At 52.2% G+C, this 15631-nt stretch overlaps 1 protein-coding gene across 1 annotated transcript; it reads right to left on the bottom strand.

Annotated features, from left to right (window-relative positions):
* Positions 1-4041: 4041 nt before the first annotated feature.
* Positions 4042-7845, bottom strand: LOC116738688 (trichohyalin-like). The gene has a single exon (XM_032602114.1). The coding sequence runs from the start codon at positions 7815-7817 to the stop codon at positions 6306-6308; it is 1512 nt and encodes a 503-aa protein (XP_032458005.1). The 5' UTR covers positions 7818-7845; the 3' UTR covers positions 4042-6305.
* Between the last annotated feature and the right edge of the window lie 7786 nt (positions 7846-15631).

Raw genomic sequence — 15631 nt, 5'->3', positions numbered from 1 at the left:
GGACTGAAATATCGAAGGAGCGCCTTTGAGTCCCATTCCTAAACGTTGATAGCAGTAATAGCCGAACGGTACAGTAAAGGCTGTTTTGTGGGCGTCTGCGGGGTCCATTGGTATCTCGTAAAACCCGGTCCTCAAGTCTATAGCGGTTATGTACTTAGCTGAGGCAACGCTGTCAATAATATTCGCTGTATTGGGTATCGGACAGCTATTTCCCACCGTTACTTCGTTCAGTTTTTTAAAGTCTGTTACTAATCGCCATCTTTTTGTACCGTCCGCTGCGGGCTTTTTGTGTCGTCCTTTAGCATCTGCTCTATCTGGCGCCCTAACTCCTCTTTCTCTTCTGGACTTGGTCTGTACCCTTTCGATCGTACGGGGACATTTGTAGTTGTAGGTATCTTGCGCGACACTATTTTTGTTGCTTTAAGTTTCTCCCTGGGTAGCCCGAAGATATGTGGTTTTTGTCGGATGATTTCTTTAACATGTTTTATTTCTTTCTCCGTTAAATTCTTAAGAGTCTCTGGATCAAGAAGTTCAAAAATTCTTTTAGCTCTATCCTTACTCTAGTTGGAACATATTGTTAGTATATTGACAGTCTCCGCAGGTTCGTCTTCTTCTAGATTAAATTCTGATTCTTCCTCTTTTATAACTTCGCAGGCTTCCAGTGTTACCTCTGTCGGATTCAACTCTGCTTCATAATCTGTAGTTTTAACACATAAGGCATGTATTTTGCCTCTTTGGTTAATACCTTTAAAATTTCTAAAATATAACCCTTCTTCTAAATTTTGTAAAGGGGCAAATCCTACTTGCTCCGATCTATCACTTGCTCTTGCGTAAATCACTTGTCTCGTACGTGCAGGTATCAAAAATCTTTCATCTTGAATAAATGGTATAATAGTCTGTCTAAATTCTATACATCTGTCCGCAGCGTGGACTTTTCCATCTGTATCAATGGGAAATTGGTCAGGAACCACATGCACGTCGCACTCTAGTCTCTCTAAACTCATATTTGTCCTACCTGAACTTAAACATTCGCCCGGCGTAACTCCGTTAATGGCAATTACGTATTGTTTATCAATTATCGTCCAACTAGTGACATTACTCGCTTTAATCAACGTTATATCAGCTCCACTATCCGCATAGAAACGTGCTTTCCTCCCCTCTAGCTTTTCGCTCGTATGCTCTACGATCGGTGGTTTACGTCCTGCTATAACAAATCTAATTAAGTACTTCCGATTATTAATTTTCTCCTGCACATTGGCTTCCTTCTCCTGTTTTGACTGTTCTTTTAACTTATTAAACTGCACGGCTATCTCCTTAATTTGCATCTTTGAATTTTTGATTCTCTCCTGCCTTTTACTGATTTGCCCCTCTACTTTCTTTTCTTGTACTTGCGTCGGTTTCGGATTCGGTGGATTGTTGCTTATTGATTGCCCGATACCCCCCACTGGTAACGGGCATCCTAGTAGTTTAAAGAATCTCCGTACTGATTTCTGGCATTTCTGTTATCTTGTCTTTTACGATCATTGTTATAATCGCCGTAATTTGATCATTGTAATGATTGTTATTATAGTTTTCTTTACCGTCGTTGCGCCTATTGTCAAATCCTCTGTCATTTTGCCGATTATAAAAATCCCGGTTGTTTTGACGATTTTCAAACCCGCGGTCATTACGCCTGTTGTCGTATCTCCGTCATCGCGTCGATTATAATTTCGATTATCATCGCGATTATTGTTGTACCCATTATTGTTGTCATAATTTCTATTATCCCCGCCGTTGCGTTTTCCTGAATACCTGTGCACGTTGTTCTTTCGATAAGCGCCGTTTTGCCTTCCATTATTTTCTTGAGGAACGCTATTATTCTGCGTCGCATTGCGTCGCATTTGCTTGCGGTGCAGGTATGACCTATAGCATCAGAGCCGGAGTGGGTATGGGGAAGGGGGTATACACTACTGGCTGAGCAGCGGCAGCGGGTGCTATTTATTGCGTTTCTCAATGAGAAGCATTCACCGTAGTTGTGTCCCGCAATATTACAATATCGGCATATCTTTTGTTTGAAATCTTTCTTTAGTTGTCCCTGTTGCCGACAATGGTTGCAAACGCTCATACCCGTAGTGTATCTGACGGCTTCGCTGGCTACTGACATGGCCTTCGGCTCACATGCTGCCTTTGTAATACTCATACAAGCTCGGCTGCCAACGACGGAATTTTAGTGCTGTCTTCGCGAATCAGATCCGGTTGCTGACTGTATGCGTAGGGCGCGCTAGTGCGGTGTTCAAATGCTACGGTCTCCGTAATAGCTTCTCTGAGACATAGTGGGTTTTTAGAACGAACTTGGTGTTGAGATTCTCCGTTTAGACCGAATGAAAATTGTTCGAGGGCCTCCTTATCGGCGTTATTTTTATAGGTAGCTCTCTCCCAGTTGAGCATGTCGTGGCTTGCGTCATAGATATTTAACAATCAATTGTGCAATGTTTGAACACGTAGTCTGCACTCTCCGGCACTTTCTCCTGTATACTAGCGAATTACTTGAAGATCAGCTGGAACTTTATCCGTTTTGCCAACGCCGTTGTACTGCGTAGTTAAATCGGCTAGCAACCGCTCTACGGTGTCGTATTGTCAGGCGCGAAGTGTAGCCGTCAGCAGCACATCCCCGAAACTTCGATGCCAATGAGTTGAGTACCCAGCATTCGGATTCCGGGCCGAATTCGTGAATTACGTCGCGAACTGCGCGGCAAAATAGTGCAAGCATATCTGGATTTCCGTCGTAATGAGGGATTGTGTTCAATGCTTGGTGTAACGAGAACATCCAGCTTCGGTCCCGAGAGCGGTCTCTATGCTGTTGTGCGTTTGTATTGCTCTATAAAATCGGAGTCTCCCAGTTGCGGCCCAGGTTGTTGCTCTGCATCAAACTTATCGAAAAAATTGCTTATAGAGGGTAGCCCATGGTTTTTAGTACCGGGTAATTCACCTAACAGCGATCAGTTAAGGCGTCTATCTGCTCGGTAAAGGTTAGTCCCTGGTGTTCGGTATAATGTGCGTCGTTGGAGTCGTATTTCGTGTCGATCAAGCTAACTCTGCCATTTCGAGCTAAGGCGAAGATTGATTTTTTGTCATAGATGTCATTTACTGCGTCTAGAGTTCAGCCCGATACCCATGCTTTCGCGAATAGTTCGGTCTGTAACGTAGTAATCTAATCTTTCTTCTTTGATATCGAGCACAAATGGGTTGTTTTCGTTAAATATTTTACACTTGAGAATCGTTTCGTATTATGTGTGACATGGGGATTAGATTGTTGCGACGTTTTGCCATTTATTTCCGAAAGTTCTATTTTGTCTTGGACTTGCAGTAGGTGTTCTTTCGCGACCTTAAACAATTGTATTTTATCTGTTGGGAACTTTTCTTGCTGTACTATTTCCTGTATGTGACTTATCATGGTGTCGATCATTCCCCTTGACGGGTATGCCATGGCCACGTCCGCGAGTTGCAATTATGTTTGTTAAACTTCGACATTTTATAATCAGATGGATTCGATTCTGCCATATTTCATATTTTATTACAGTATCTAAGACCACAGAATTTAATATTTCGGAGCGGTTTAAGTTAGTTGTTAGTTATCCGAATCGGAAAAGTTCTTACGGGTGTTATTCCTAGGGTATAATTGTTAGTTTTATTTAAATGTTACTTGACTTACCTTAAGGTAGCTGCAATAATGAGTATCCAGGCAAGATTCATCCTTTCTTCCTGTCTATTGGATTGAAATGATAACCAAGTAATCTATCTCTATCGCGGTGTTAAAATACGCCCGTATATTTTGCGACGCTGTGCCTCCCAACACAGGTGCGCAACACTTGACGCCTCGTACGCGCCAAGATTTTTCGTTAATCTCGGGATTTACTGTAATCGCCGGCGTTTGGGAGAACGTGGAGGAAAGAAGGAGGAAGTAATCACACAATTTATTAACTTGTATTGCACGTATATTTATCCCAGCCCTTCCTTACAGCGTGGTGGCCGTAGCCGCCCACACACAATAGCCACGCAGGGCTCGCCGTCACACCTCTACTCTCATATACGCGCGCACGCCTCGAGTCTCTCGCCTCTGACGTTGCGCAGTCTGACCCGTCTGCGCTCTCTCTCTCCCGCTTCCGAATTTCGGCTCGGCGCGACCAGCTCGAGTGGCGATACGGCCGGCGCGCTCGTTCTCTCTCTCGATCTCTCTCTCTCTCTCTCTCCCGCACGGATACTCGCGAGCACAGCGCGCGCTCACGGCAGCGTTGTCGGCCGAACCAACGCGGCCCCCCCTCTCTACTCTCGAGCACGCACACACGTATCGGCGCGCTCACTAACAGCTCGCGCCGGCGGTCCCGGCCTGGCGAGGCCTAAACCGACGCCGGCGTAGCTATCGGTTGTCCCCTTCCTTCTCTACTCTCTCCCGCTCTTCTCGATGCTCGCGCGCACCGACTTTGCCGCGCGTTGGCAGCAAGCCCGACCTGCTGCTACCGAGCAGCGAGGACTTCTCGAACGCCCCGATGCTTCTCTCTCTCGCTCTCGCACACACACACTCTCCCGCGATCCTTCTACGCTACCCTGTTCTCTTCTTTTCCCGCTCTCGTGTACACTGGCCCGATGCCCCGCGTAGACGACGTCGAGGTGTACGCCCGCACCGTACACCGCTCTCTCGTCTCACTCACTCTTTCTCGGACACACTCGCGACTTTCTCTCTCTCTCTCTCGTTTCTCTCGGCGGCCTAATGGCTCGCACCGAGAGTATCCCGAGCAACCCAAGAATTCTTACCTGGTGTAGGAGAGACGAACACCAGTCTCTCGTCCCCCAGTGGAAGCCTCGCTAGCCCAGGAGGTGCTGGCTTCCCGTACTCTTTCTCTCTCGCTCTTCCTCTCTCTCTCTCTCTCTCTCTCTCTCTGCAGACAGGGGAATGAAGGCCTGGCTCCCGTTCCGGCTTCCTTCCTCTGGCTGAACGGCTGGATAGTCGTCTCCGGGGAGGGATCTCTTCCTCGGGGCGATGGTCCAGGTCGTGGCGCTGCTGCTCTCTATCTCTCACTCTCACTCTCTTCGTGATTCCCTCTCGCGTGCTCTCGTCACTTCGAAGTGTTATCGACAAGGCTCGGAAAGGAACTGCCGAGCCGCTCCGCCGCGCGCGCTCGGCGTCTCGCCGTCGTCCGTCGGGCCCGGCTGATAACGTAGCCCGATTGGCTGCGCGAGGCGCGAGACGTGCTAATTGGCTGCTCGTTTCGCGCCAGCTCGAACCGGCGAGCTCCCCCCTTGCGTACGTCGGCCAGCGAATTCCACGAATTCCCGGGACGTAGTTCGCGTCCGAGAAAACGCGGGCCTCGCTGGAACCGATCGTCTTTTCTTCCTCGCATCGAGTGAGGTTGCCGCGCAAACAGCAAAGCGCGATTTGCTCGGCTGCGACGTACAACGTCGCAATCCCCCTCCCTTCACTTTGCTACCCCCAGGAGAGACGGACCCCATCGTAGGTCCAGGAAGAGGACCGTCCAACTCATTCCCATTGGAGTGGGTTTTAAGTTGGGCGGGGGCGCCACCCTACATCCTCCCACTCGCCCCGGGGTTGCGTTTGGAGCACAACCGCAACCCCGACTTCTCTTCCCTCTTGTCTTTCTTGTGGTACTCCTCTCTCTCTGGCTCTCTCTCTCTCTCTCTATTCTGCTCAATCCTCCCACCGTCCTCCGTAAATGCGCCGAAGGACGAGTTCCCTCGTCTCAGGTGATACTCCTTCTAAGCCTCGCAAGATTTGAAGGAGGATGTTCCTCTCCTCTTGCTGGCTGTAGTTAGGGACCTCCCTGACGACGTGGATCGAGCGATTCGGGGTGTCCACTTCGGGGCGGAGACAGCGGAGACGCTCCCTCTCCTGCTGTTGGTATAGCTGTTGATACAGCTCTCGTGTCACCAGCCCTTCGACCTCGTTCCGATACGTCGCTTCCTGCTGCTGCCTTTCCTCTCGTATGCGGCGATCGTTCGCTTCTCGTTCCTCTCTCTCTTCTCTCTCTTGACGCTGACGAGCCTCTCGTTCTTCTCGGTGGCGATGGTCCCGTCTCTCCGGTTCCTCTCGCTGACAGCTATCGGGTTCGTCCCAGTTCTCTTCGGCGAAGTTGACGCCACTGGCCGTTTCGATAGGAACGTAACCTCCTCCTCGCTGTTGGCGGCTCCGAAAGGCCTCGGCGCACCGCGGACAGCTGGTCACCTGGACTCCGTGTCTCCCGCAGTTACCGCAGAAGTCACGGGTGATCCCTTTAGTACATGTGGTAACACCATGGCCCGGCTGCCAACAGTTAAAACAACTGTACGGGGCTGGGTCGATCGTCGGGTTCGTTGGAATCGGTCGGAGTCCTCCGAACCACGCTCCCCTTTCCTTTACAGGCAGGGTCCTGCGGTTGGAGGAGCGGCTCCTTGTTCGATCCGCCGAGCGATCTTCGATGACGTTCCTCGCGTCTCTTCTCTCTCTCTCTCTCTCTACCTCTCTCGTCGGAGCCGTTGGCCGCTGTCCTCGCCACTGGGACTGGTTGGTCTCGGGCTGGTAGGCAGGCCTCAGTCTCCTCTCTCGTCTCCCTCTGAATACGCCTCGCTTCTCTTCTTCGGGCGGCTCTGGCTGTGTTGCGTCGTGCGTTCCTTGCTGCTACAGCCTCCTCCCGGCTCATGTCGTTCTCCGGGGTTGCAGCAGATGCTGGTGGATCTGCTTCCATCTGCTCCTGGTCGACGAGCATGGAGGCAGCTTCGTCTCGTGTCCGCTGCTCCTCTTGACGGCAACGCTCGGCTTCCTCTCTCACCTTCTTCTCCTTCTCGCTCTTTCTCTTTCTCTCCTCTGCTGCGGCAGCGGCTCGCTCTGCTCTGAGCCGCTTTTCATCGTCGTGGGCCTCGCGCAGTCGCTGTTCCTCCTCTCGGGCTCGCCGCTCTTCTTCTCGTTCTCTGGCCTCTTTTCCTCTCTGCTCCATTTCTTCTCGCCGATTTCTCTCTTCCTCTTCTTGTCGCTCCTCTCCTCTCCTCCTCTCGTCTTCGTTGTTTTCCGGTGTCTGGTTTACTTCCTCTGGATGACGGGTCGGGGACCAGTTATCCCAGTCTATCTCGGCCGTCCCAGAGTAGACACCGCCGAAGAATCCTCTGATCGGCGAACCCGGCTCATCGTCGTCCGAGCTGGACAGATATGCCGAGACATAATCTTCCTTTGTGAGCTGAGGAGGATTTTTGCTCTTCTTCTTCTTGTTCTTCCTGCTCTTCTTCGTCGGTGGACCCCCTCCCGAGTTTACTCTAGTCTGGCCCCTCGGAGTAGGGGCGGCAGCGGGAACAACAGGGGATTTGGCGACGTATAACTCCAACTCCCTCTGCGCCCGTCTGCTTTCCTCTTCCTCCGAGCTCTCTTTCCCTCGTGATTCGGCGGATGGCTTCTGCCTCTCCATCCGAATCCCACTCTCCTCCTCTCTCGCAACCTCCTCTCTGACTAAGCCCATACGCCGGGGAATTGCCCCTGTCGAGATCGCCTGGCTTAATCTTGTGACCGTCTCTGTCCTTGGCCTCTCCTCGTTGCTCCCATTTCGCTGCTGGCTGCTCTCTGGCCTCGTCATCAGACCAGCTGTGGATTGGCGCAGGCGCAGCCTTGGTGTGGTCGCGCCGATCCTCAAGCTGGTTATCCCCGCCCCTGAACCCTGCAGAGGCGTTGACGACGTTGCTGGCGTTGGCAGTCTAGCTGGTGATCTTGCTACCTGGGCGAACGTTGGTCGTGGCGGTGCAATGTTGGTCGGTGGCGGGCCTGTCGGCACCGTCTCTCTCTCGTCCTCTACTCGTTTCATCCTAAAAACACAAATGAATTAGTATTTTTGCTTAGCCTTTCGCGGCGGGACCCAGCGCTTAAGTTCATCCACGTAAGCCTTTGTCAACCGTCGCGATTTTCCGTCACTGTAGCCTAGTACATAGACTATCGGGGATTTAACCTCGACAATCTCATACGGGCCTTCCCAGTGCGGAGCTAGTTTTTTAGAAACACTCTTGGCTGCGTCGGATAGGACATGGGTCTTTCGCATGACCTCATCTCCTACTTGAAATCGCGCATTTTTCCGCCCCTTGTTATAAACGCGTTCTTGTTTTTCGGTTGCAGCGCTCGTGTATTTCCCCACCAATTCTCGCAGCATATCTAATCTCTTCATCCTGTCCACCCACTTATCTGGCTCCCCTCTTTCCACGGGTTTTCCTCCCTCGATCTCCCGTCGCAAACTCAACACCGGACGAGGATGTCGCCCGTAGTTGAGAAACGCAGGAGAGACTCGAGTAGAAGCTTGCGTCGCCGTGTTAATGGCATGACGAAACTCGTGGAGATGCAAATCCCAGTCGCGATGATCGTTTTTTATATACATCGCGATCATCGTTTTAAGCGTGCGATTCGTACGCTCGACGGGATTTGCCTGAGGATGATAAGGCGGAGTGGTGATATGTTTCACACCGTAGACTTCCAACACTTTCTTCAAGTGTTGGTTGTCGAACTCCTTTCCATTATCGGTTAAAAAATATTCAGGGGTTTCCCACCTGAATAAAATCAACTCCTCCAACGCTCTGGCTACTGACTTCGCATCCGCCTTCCTCAACGGCTTCAATTCGATCCAGCGTGTAAACAAGTCTTGGAACACGACTAGATATTTGAATCGATTTTTGCTCGGAGGAAACTCCATGAGATCAGCTGCGACGATGGCCCAAGGCCGCTCGACGACTCGCCGTCCCATGAGCCCTTTCGCTCCGCTTTGCGCCGTTTTATATTTTTGGCACTCCTCGCACGACTGTACGAACTTGTACACGTCGTGATAGACTCCTCGCCAATAGTACTCTCGAGCCACTCGGTCATATGTCTTCTCTATTCCCAAGTGACCCGAGGAAGGCGGACAGTGTGCATCTCTTATTACTCTCTCCTTCTGTTCCTCCGGCACTACTAATCTCCACGCTTCCTCGCGGTGTGTTATCGGGTCCAGCAAAGCATCCTTGTGCCAACGATAAAGCACTCCATTTTCGATACGCCATCCTAGGTACTTCTCCGGGAATTTTTCAACTTGTTCTCGCAATTTTAAATATTCCGGATCTTGTACCTCCTCAAAAGCGGCAACAGCGTCCTCGCCATTATCGTCGCTTCGGGATAACGCATCCGGAAAATGATTTAGTTCACCTTTTCGATAAATCACGTCAAATTGCCACTGTTGCAATTCAATTGCCCATCTTGCTAGGCGACCGCTGGGATCTTTCAAATTCCTCAGCCACTGCAGACTTTTGTGGTCTGTTATCACGCTGAAGTCGTACCCCTCAATGTACGGCCTCAGCTTTCTGATAGCCCAGACCACTGCCAAGCATTCTTTCTCCGTCGTCGTGTAATTTCTCTCGGCAGAAGTTAGTACACGACTAATATACCCTATCGGGTGCTCGCCATCGTCATGGTCTTGAGTCAAAACGGCCCCGATAGCTGCGCCACTGGCATCGCATTGCACTTTGAACGGCCTTGTAAAATCAGGCCGAGCAAGTACAGGGGCCACGGTGAGCGCGTGTCGGAGAGCTTCAAAAGCCTCTTGTTGCTCATCTCCCCACTCCCATTTCTGATCTTTTCGCAGCAGTCGGACGAGCGGGACTTTGAGCTCGGATTCGCGCTCGATAAAGCGCGAATACCAGCCCAACATCCCCAGAAATCGTCTTAACTGTTTGACGTTTTTCGGTGCTGGAAAGTTTTTCACTGGCTCTACCCTTTCGGGATCAGGACGCAGTCCCTCCTTGTCCAATAAGAAACCCAGCCACCTGATCTGTGAACAACAAAATTCACACTTCTCCTCATTCACGACTAGCCCCGCGCCCGTGAGTCGCTTCAGGACAAACTCGAGCCACTCTAGGTGCTCTTCGAAAGTCTCCGTGGCGATCACCAGGTCGTCGAGGTAGGCGAACACTGCTGGCTCGCACGCAGGCCCAAACAAAGCATCTATTAATCTCTGTTGGGTCCTGGGCGCGTTACACAGACCGAACGGCATACGCTTAAACTGCCACAGGCCCGAGCCCGGCACAGAAAAAGCCGTATACTTCCTGCTCTCTGGCGACAACGGGATCTGATAATAGGATTGTTTCAGATCGATCTTTGATAGATATCGAGCACTGCGTAGCCTATCTGTAATCGAGTCCATATTAGGGATTGGATGCTCATCCTTAATAGTGACCCGATTCAAATCTCGATAATCGACGCAAAACCTCCACGTTCCGTCGGCTTTGCGGATCATGACAGGTGCGCTTGTATAATCGCTCGCCGATCTCTCTATGATCCCTTCAAGAAACAATCTCTCAACTTCCTCGACCGCGGCTTGCTGTTTTGCTGGAGATTCACGCCGAGGCTTATGCCGAATCGGCGTGAAGTCCATCAGCTCGATATGGTGCTCCGTAAGATGCGTGAGCCCTATCGATGAGCCTTGGTTTTTAAGGATCTCTTCCACGAGCTCTCTCACCTCCGCTCGCTCCTCCTCCGTGATAGTCGACAGGCCGGCACACTCCGCGTACACGGTAGCTTCCTCTTTGTTGTTTATATCAGCAAATGGTCGCCACTCGCCCTCTTCCGTACGCCACAAACCTCTTCCCAGTCGCACGTCGCAATCGAACTTCTTACAAAAATCCATTCCGAGGATCATTGGTTGTTCGAGCGACGGTGCAGCTTTGAAAGATATGGCTTGTTCTTTACCTCCTATATCGAGTATCATCTCCAATTCTCCAAGCACTGAGTGAATGTGCCCCGTGGCTGTGCGGAGCTTAGTTGTGCTCTTCGTTAACCGCTCCCGAAATCTCTCAGCAATTTCTGGACCAATCAACGATAGAGTTGCCCCGGGATCGAGCAGTGCCTGATACACATGCCCGCCTAGGCTCACTGTTAGGAAATTTCTATTTTCCGAGTTTGCTCCGGCCACCACTTCTCCCTCATCCGCACTTTCCCTCGTGCTAATGCCTGGTACAAAAAGCGGTTTTGGCGAGCTTTGAAGTCTTTCGCTACTCGCAGCGTTTCGTCTCTCGCTCTCTTTCTCTACTCCTAACGTTTTGAACCATCGGCAGCCTCTAATGTCTAATTGGACTGCGGTCAGGTCCCCCCTTCTTCTCTCTTCCTTCTCGTTTTCGCTCAGTAACCTCGTGGCCTTCTCCTCAACCTTTCTCAACTCGGCAAACCGACGAGCTTCTTCCTCGTCTTTCTTCTCGGTTTCGTCGAGCTTCACGAGTGGCTGAGCGAACGTAACTCCTCTAATCTCCTTTCCTCCCGTTCTTCCTTGTTCTGGGGGCGCCGGTTTCTTTATTTCTGGGCCCCCAACTTCAAGTTTCCCAGAGCTGTAGTTATCACACGACAGTCGGGGCACGAGAGTAAAGTGACGCCTTCTCGTCCGCACCACTGACAATGGGTCTTAGGAGCGTCCAAAGTCCAGTGCGCAGGAGTTGAATTTGTATGCGCCGTCGGAGGAGTTGTGCAGTTCCTCGAGGTGTGCCCCTTCTCTCTGCATCTATAGCAGACTACTTCGGGACACTGTGAGGCGCGATGACCAACACGGTGACACGTGAAGCACGCGCCGAGAAACTCTCCCGCGCTCACGTTGGTCGGTCCTAATGGCGATTTACCCGCCCCCGCCGCTGGATTCCTTCCAGTGCGTGGCTGATTTCCTCCGCCCTTCGGTTTATTCGTCGAATCCTGGCTTGATGCAGCAACTTTTCCCGTCGACTTTGATTTATTACCAGAGTCGACGTTAGTGCTTGCGCTCGCGACTTTTTCCGACTCAGAAGCGGACGCTGAAATCGTAGCTTTCTTAGCTTTCGACTTCTTGCCCTTCTTCTGAGTCTCCTCACTTTCTTTCTCTTTGTCTACCGTCACGACTGCAGCGACCTTAGGCTTAGTCACCCCTCCTGTATATGCCGCGCCGGGAACGTGCATCTTCTCAGCTGGCAATGGCGGAGCATAACGACTGTCCAAGTCTCGCTGCTTCTCCCACCGGCGACCATACTTCTCAAGATCTTCTAAGCTATCAATGAGTTTATCACCGATAGCCTTCCGATACTCGGGTAGAATATTGCGATACGCTATCTGCAACAATTCTCTTTTTGATGGGGATCGATGGAAGCGTGACACAATGTACTCAAATTTGGCGAGAAACGTCGTGATTTTCTCACCTTTGTGTTGCGTCCTCCTCCTCAAATCCTCCATTAAATCCTCCCTGTCATATTCAGTAACGTAGCGGTGCTTGAATTCTCGACAAAACTCCGTCCACGTCTGAATTTTCTCTCTTTTGGCTCGGAACCAACGGCCCGCCTCGCCCTGGAAAATACACGGCAACACGTTTATCCAGTCGACATCTAAAGCTCGAGTACCTCTTCGGCAATCACTTAACCTTTCCAAAAACTCTTCTGGGTCCTCGTTTCGGCCTTCGCCGGTAAACTGGAAACCCCAGTCTTTGAGTTTTTTTGTGATATCTCGGGCGCTGTCCATTCTCTCATTCCGAGAACCTCTCACCGAGAGTCTTCCCGTCGACGCATGATTCGAACTATGCTCGAATTCGCTGTCGCTGCCGCTCAATAAACTCAAGCTTCCTCTCGGACTTCGTATTCTCGCGGCCCTCTCTTTCCTTTCTGCCTGTCCTCGCTCGCTTCTCCGGATCCTCTTCGCGCGACTCTCGCTCGTGTGAGGAACCTCCGACTGACTCTCCGAACTCCTGTCGCTTGGCCTCGTTCTGTCGAAGAACAATTTTCTCTCTTCTCTCTGGTTCTCTGACTGACTAACGGGCTCCGCTATTCTCTCTTTTCCCCACCTCGGACACTGCAAGGTTGGCCGTTTTATAGCCTGCGTCGAGGTTCGTCGGAGACCTTCCGATCTCATCTCTTCCTCTCTACGCAAACTGTTTTGCTGGCGAATCACTTGGCACGCTTTGTTCCATGCTTCTTCGCGCACTTGTTGGAGATTGCGTTGATGCCGTCGTTGCACTTCTTCTTCCTCCTCCTCGATATCGAACTCATTCATCACCTGATTAAAAACGCGATGGCCTTCAAGTTCGAGCTCCTCTTCAAGGGCCCTCTCTCTGGCTTGCTCGTAGGTCATTCCGTTCGCGCGGAGTTCCCCTATGCGAGTCACGCGTTCATTCAAGCGTTCGTTCGTTTCCCGATACCGATTCTCACTCTCTCTTTCGCTTTCAGCCGAACTTCTTCCCGCTTTTGAGCTTACTGACGAGCTTTCCTCATTTCTCTGCTCGTTACAGTTGGCTGTCGCAGAAACATTTCCTCCCGCTAGAGTGGTCGATGGCGTATACCACCGCTCTCTTCCTAGCGGAGGTCGGCTTTCGGCGACAGGAACTCTGCTCGAAATTTCTCTGAGTCCCGGTCGGGCGATAGGTGATTCGCCTATACCTCGTACTATTCGAGCCGAGAAATACTCCCACGCTCCCGGATGTCTCCCTGGCATGCGGTTCTCAAACCGGTAGCCACGCGGTGCTGGAGTCGGAGGCGATATCAAGTTCCCAATTACTGCCGAGGTAATCGGTCGTCCTGATAGCGCCGCCGTAGCAGTCACCAGGGCCGCTCCAGCCCGTGAAGTGACTACACTCGACGACGTCGTAGTCGCCACTGCCGTACTCGGTGGCACGTTTAAATTGACACCACTTCGGCGATCGTCTCCTCCGTTCTCGCTTTCGCTAGAACGTGGATGGATCAACCTTACCTGGTTGTCATTGTTTACTCTTCTCTTCTTTCCCTTCTTTGGTGGAATTTCTCCCAAAATACGCCGCTCTATTTCCTCGCTGGCTATCGCAACTCTCTCGCCTTCGATATCCCACTCATACCACGGCACTCCTTCCAAAGTCGGGTTGGCCTCCGAAATATACGCGCGCAATAATCGATCGCGACGAACCTCAACAGAGCCACGCAAACCAAAACCTCTGGCCTCGAGCTCTTCATCGAGTTCGTACTCTGTCAAACGGCCGATTTTAAATTTCCTCGCGCGAAATTCGCGCGAGCTATGCATCAGCCGTTGCATTACGGCGGCATGCGTTTCGTTACTTGCCGCTCGATTCATCGCGCTTTCTCACTCTCACGCACGCTCTCTACGCTCCCAATTTCTCCTCCTCTCCACCTCGGCGATCACGAATTCTCCCCACAAGGGATGCCAATTGCGACGCTGTGCCTCCCAACACAGGTGCGCAACACTTGACGCCTCGTACGCGCCAAGATTTTTCGTTAATCTCGGGATTTACTGTAATCGCCGGCGTTTGGGAGAACGTGGAGGAAAGAAGGAGGAAGTAATCACACAATTTATTAACTTGTATTGCACGTATATTTATCCCAGCCCTTCCTTACAGCGTGGTGGCCGTAGCCGCCCACACACAATAGCCACGCAGGGCTCGCCGTCACACCTCTACTCTCATATACGCGCGCACGCCTCGAGTCTCTCGCCTCTGACGTTGCGCAGTCTGACCCGTCTGCGCTCTCTCTCTCCCGCTTCCGAATTTCGGCTCGGCGCGACCCGCTCGAGTGGCGATACGGCCGGCGCGCTCGTTCTCTCTCTCGATCTCTCTCTCTCTCTCTCTCCCGCACGGATACTCGCGAGCACAGCGCGCGCTCACGGCAGCGTTGTCGGCCGAACCAACGCGGCCCCCCCTCTCTACTCTCGAGCACGCACACACGTATCGGCGCGCTCACTAACAGCTCGCGCCGGCGGTCCCGGCCTGGCGAGGCCTAAACCGACGCCGGCGTAGCTATCGGTTGTCCCCTTCCTTCTCTACTCTCTCCCGCTCTTCTCGATGCTCGCGCGCACCGACTTTGCCGCGCGTTGGCAGCAAGCCCGACCTGCTGCTACCGAGCAGCGAGGACTTCTCGAACGCCCCGATGCTTCTCTCTCTCGCTCTCGCACACACACACTCTCCCGCGATCCTTCTACGCTACCCTGTTCTCTTCTTTTCCCGCTCTCGTGTACACTGGCCCGATGCCCCGCGTAGACGACGTCGAGGTGTACGCCCGCACCGTACACCGCTCTCTCGTCTCACTCACTCTTTCTCGGACACACTCGCGACTTTCTCTCTCTCTCTCTCTCTCGTTTCTCTCGGCGGCCTAATGGCTCGCACCGAGAGTATCCCGAGCAACCCAAGAATTCTTACCTGGTGTAGGAGAGACGAACACCAGTCTCTCGTCCCCCAGTGGAAGCCTCGCTAGCCCAGGAGGTGCTGGCTTCCCGTACTCTTTCTCTCTCGCTCTTCCTCTCTCTCTCTCTCTCTCTCTCTCTCTCTCTCTCTCTCTCTCTCTGCAGACAGGGGAATGAAGGCCTGGCTCCCGTTCCGGCTTCCTTCCTCTGGCTGAACGGCTGGATAGTCGTCTCCGGGGAGGGATCTCTTCCTCGGGGCGATGGTCCAGGTCGTGGCGCTGCTGCTCTCTATCTCTCACTCTCACTCTCTTCGTGATTCCCTCTCGCGTGCTCTCGTCACTTCGAAGTGTTATCGACAAGGCTCGGAAAGGAACTGCCGAGCCGCTCCGCCGCGCGCGCTCGGCGTCTCGCCGTCGTCCGTCGGGCCCGGCTGATAACGTAGCCCGATTGGCTGCGCGAGGCGCGAGACGTGCTAATTGGCTGCTCGTTTCGCGCCAGCTC

This window comes from Nasonia vitripennis (genome assembly GCF_009193385.2).
Source record: "Nasonia vitripennis strain AsymCx chromosome 4 unlocalized genomic scaffold, Nvit_psr_1.1 chr4_random0010, whole genome shotgun sequence".
NCBI lineage: Eukaryota > Metazoa > Arthropoda > Insecta > Hymenoptera > Pteromalidae > Nasonia > Nasonia vitripennis.
The sequence above is the reverse complement of the archived record's forward strand: the minus strand, read 5'-3'. Positions and strand labels throughout refer to the sequence as shown.

Excerpts from the sequence above, each read along its gene's own strand:
- LOC116738688 (XM_032602114.1), bottom strand. The coding sequence starts at position 7,817 with ATGAAACGAGTAGAGGACGAGAGAGAGACGGTGCCGACAGGCCCGCCA.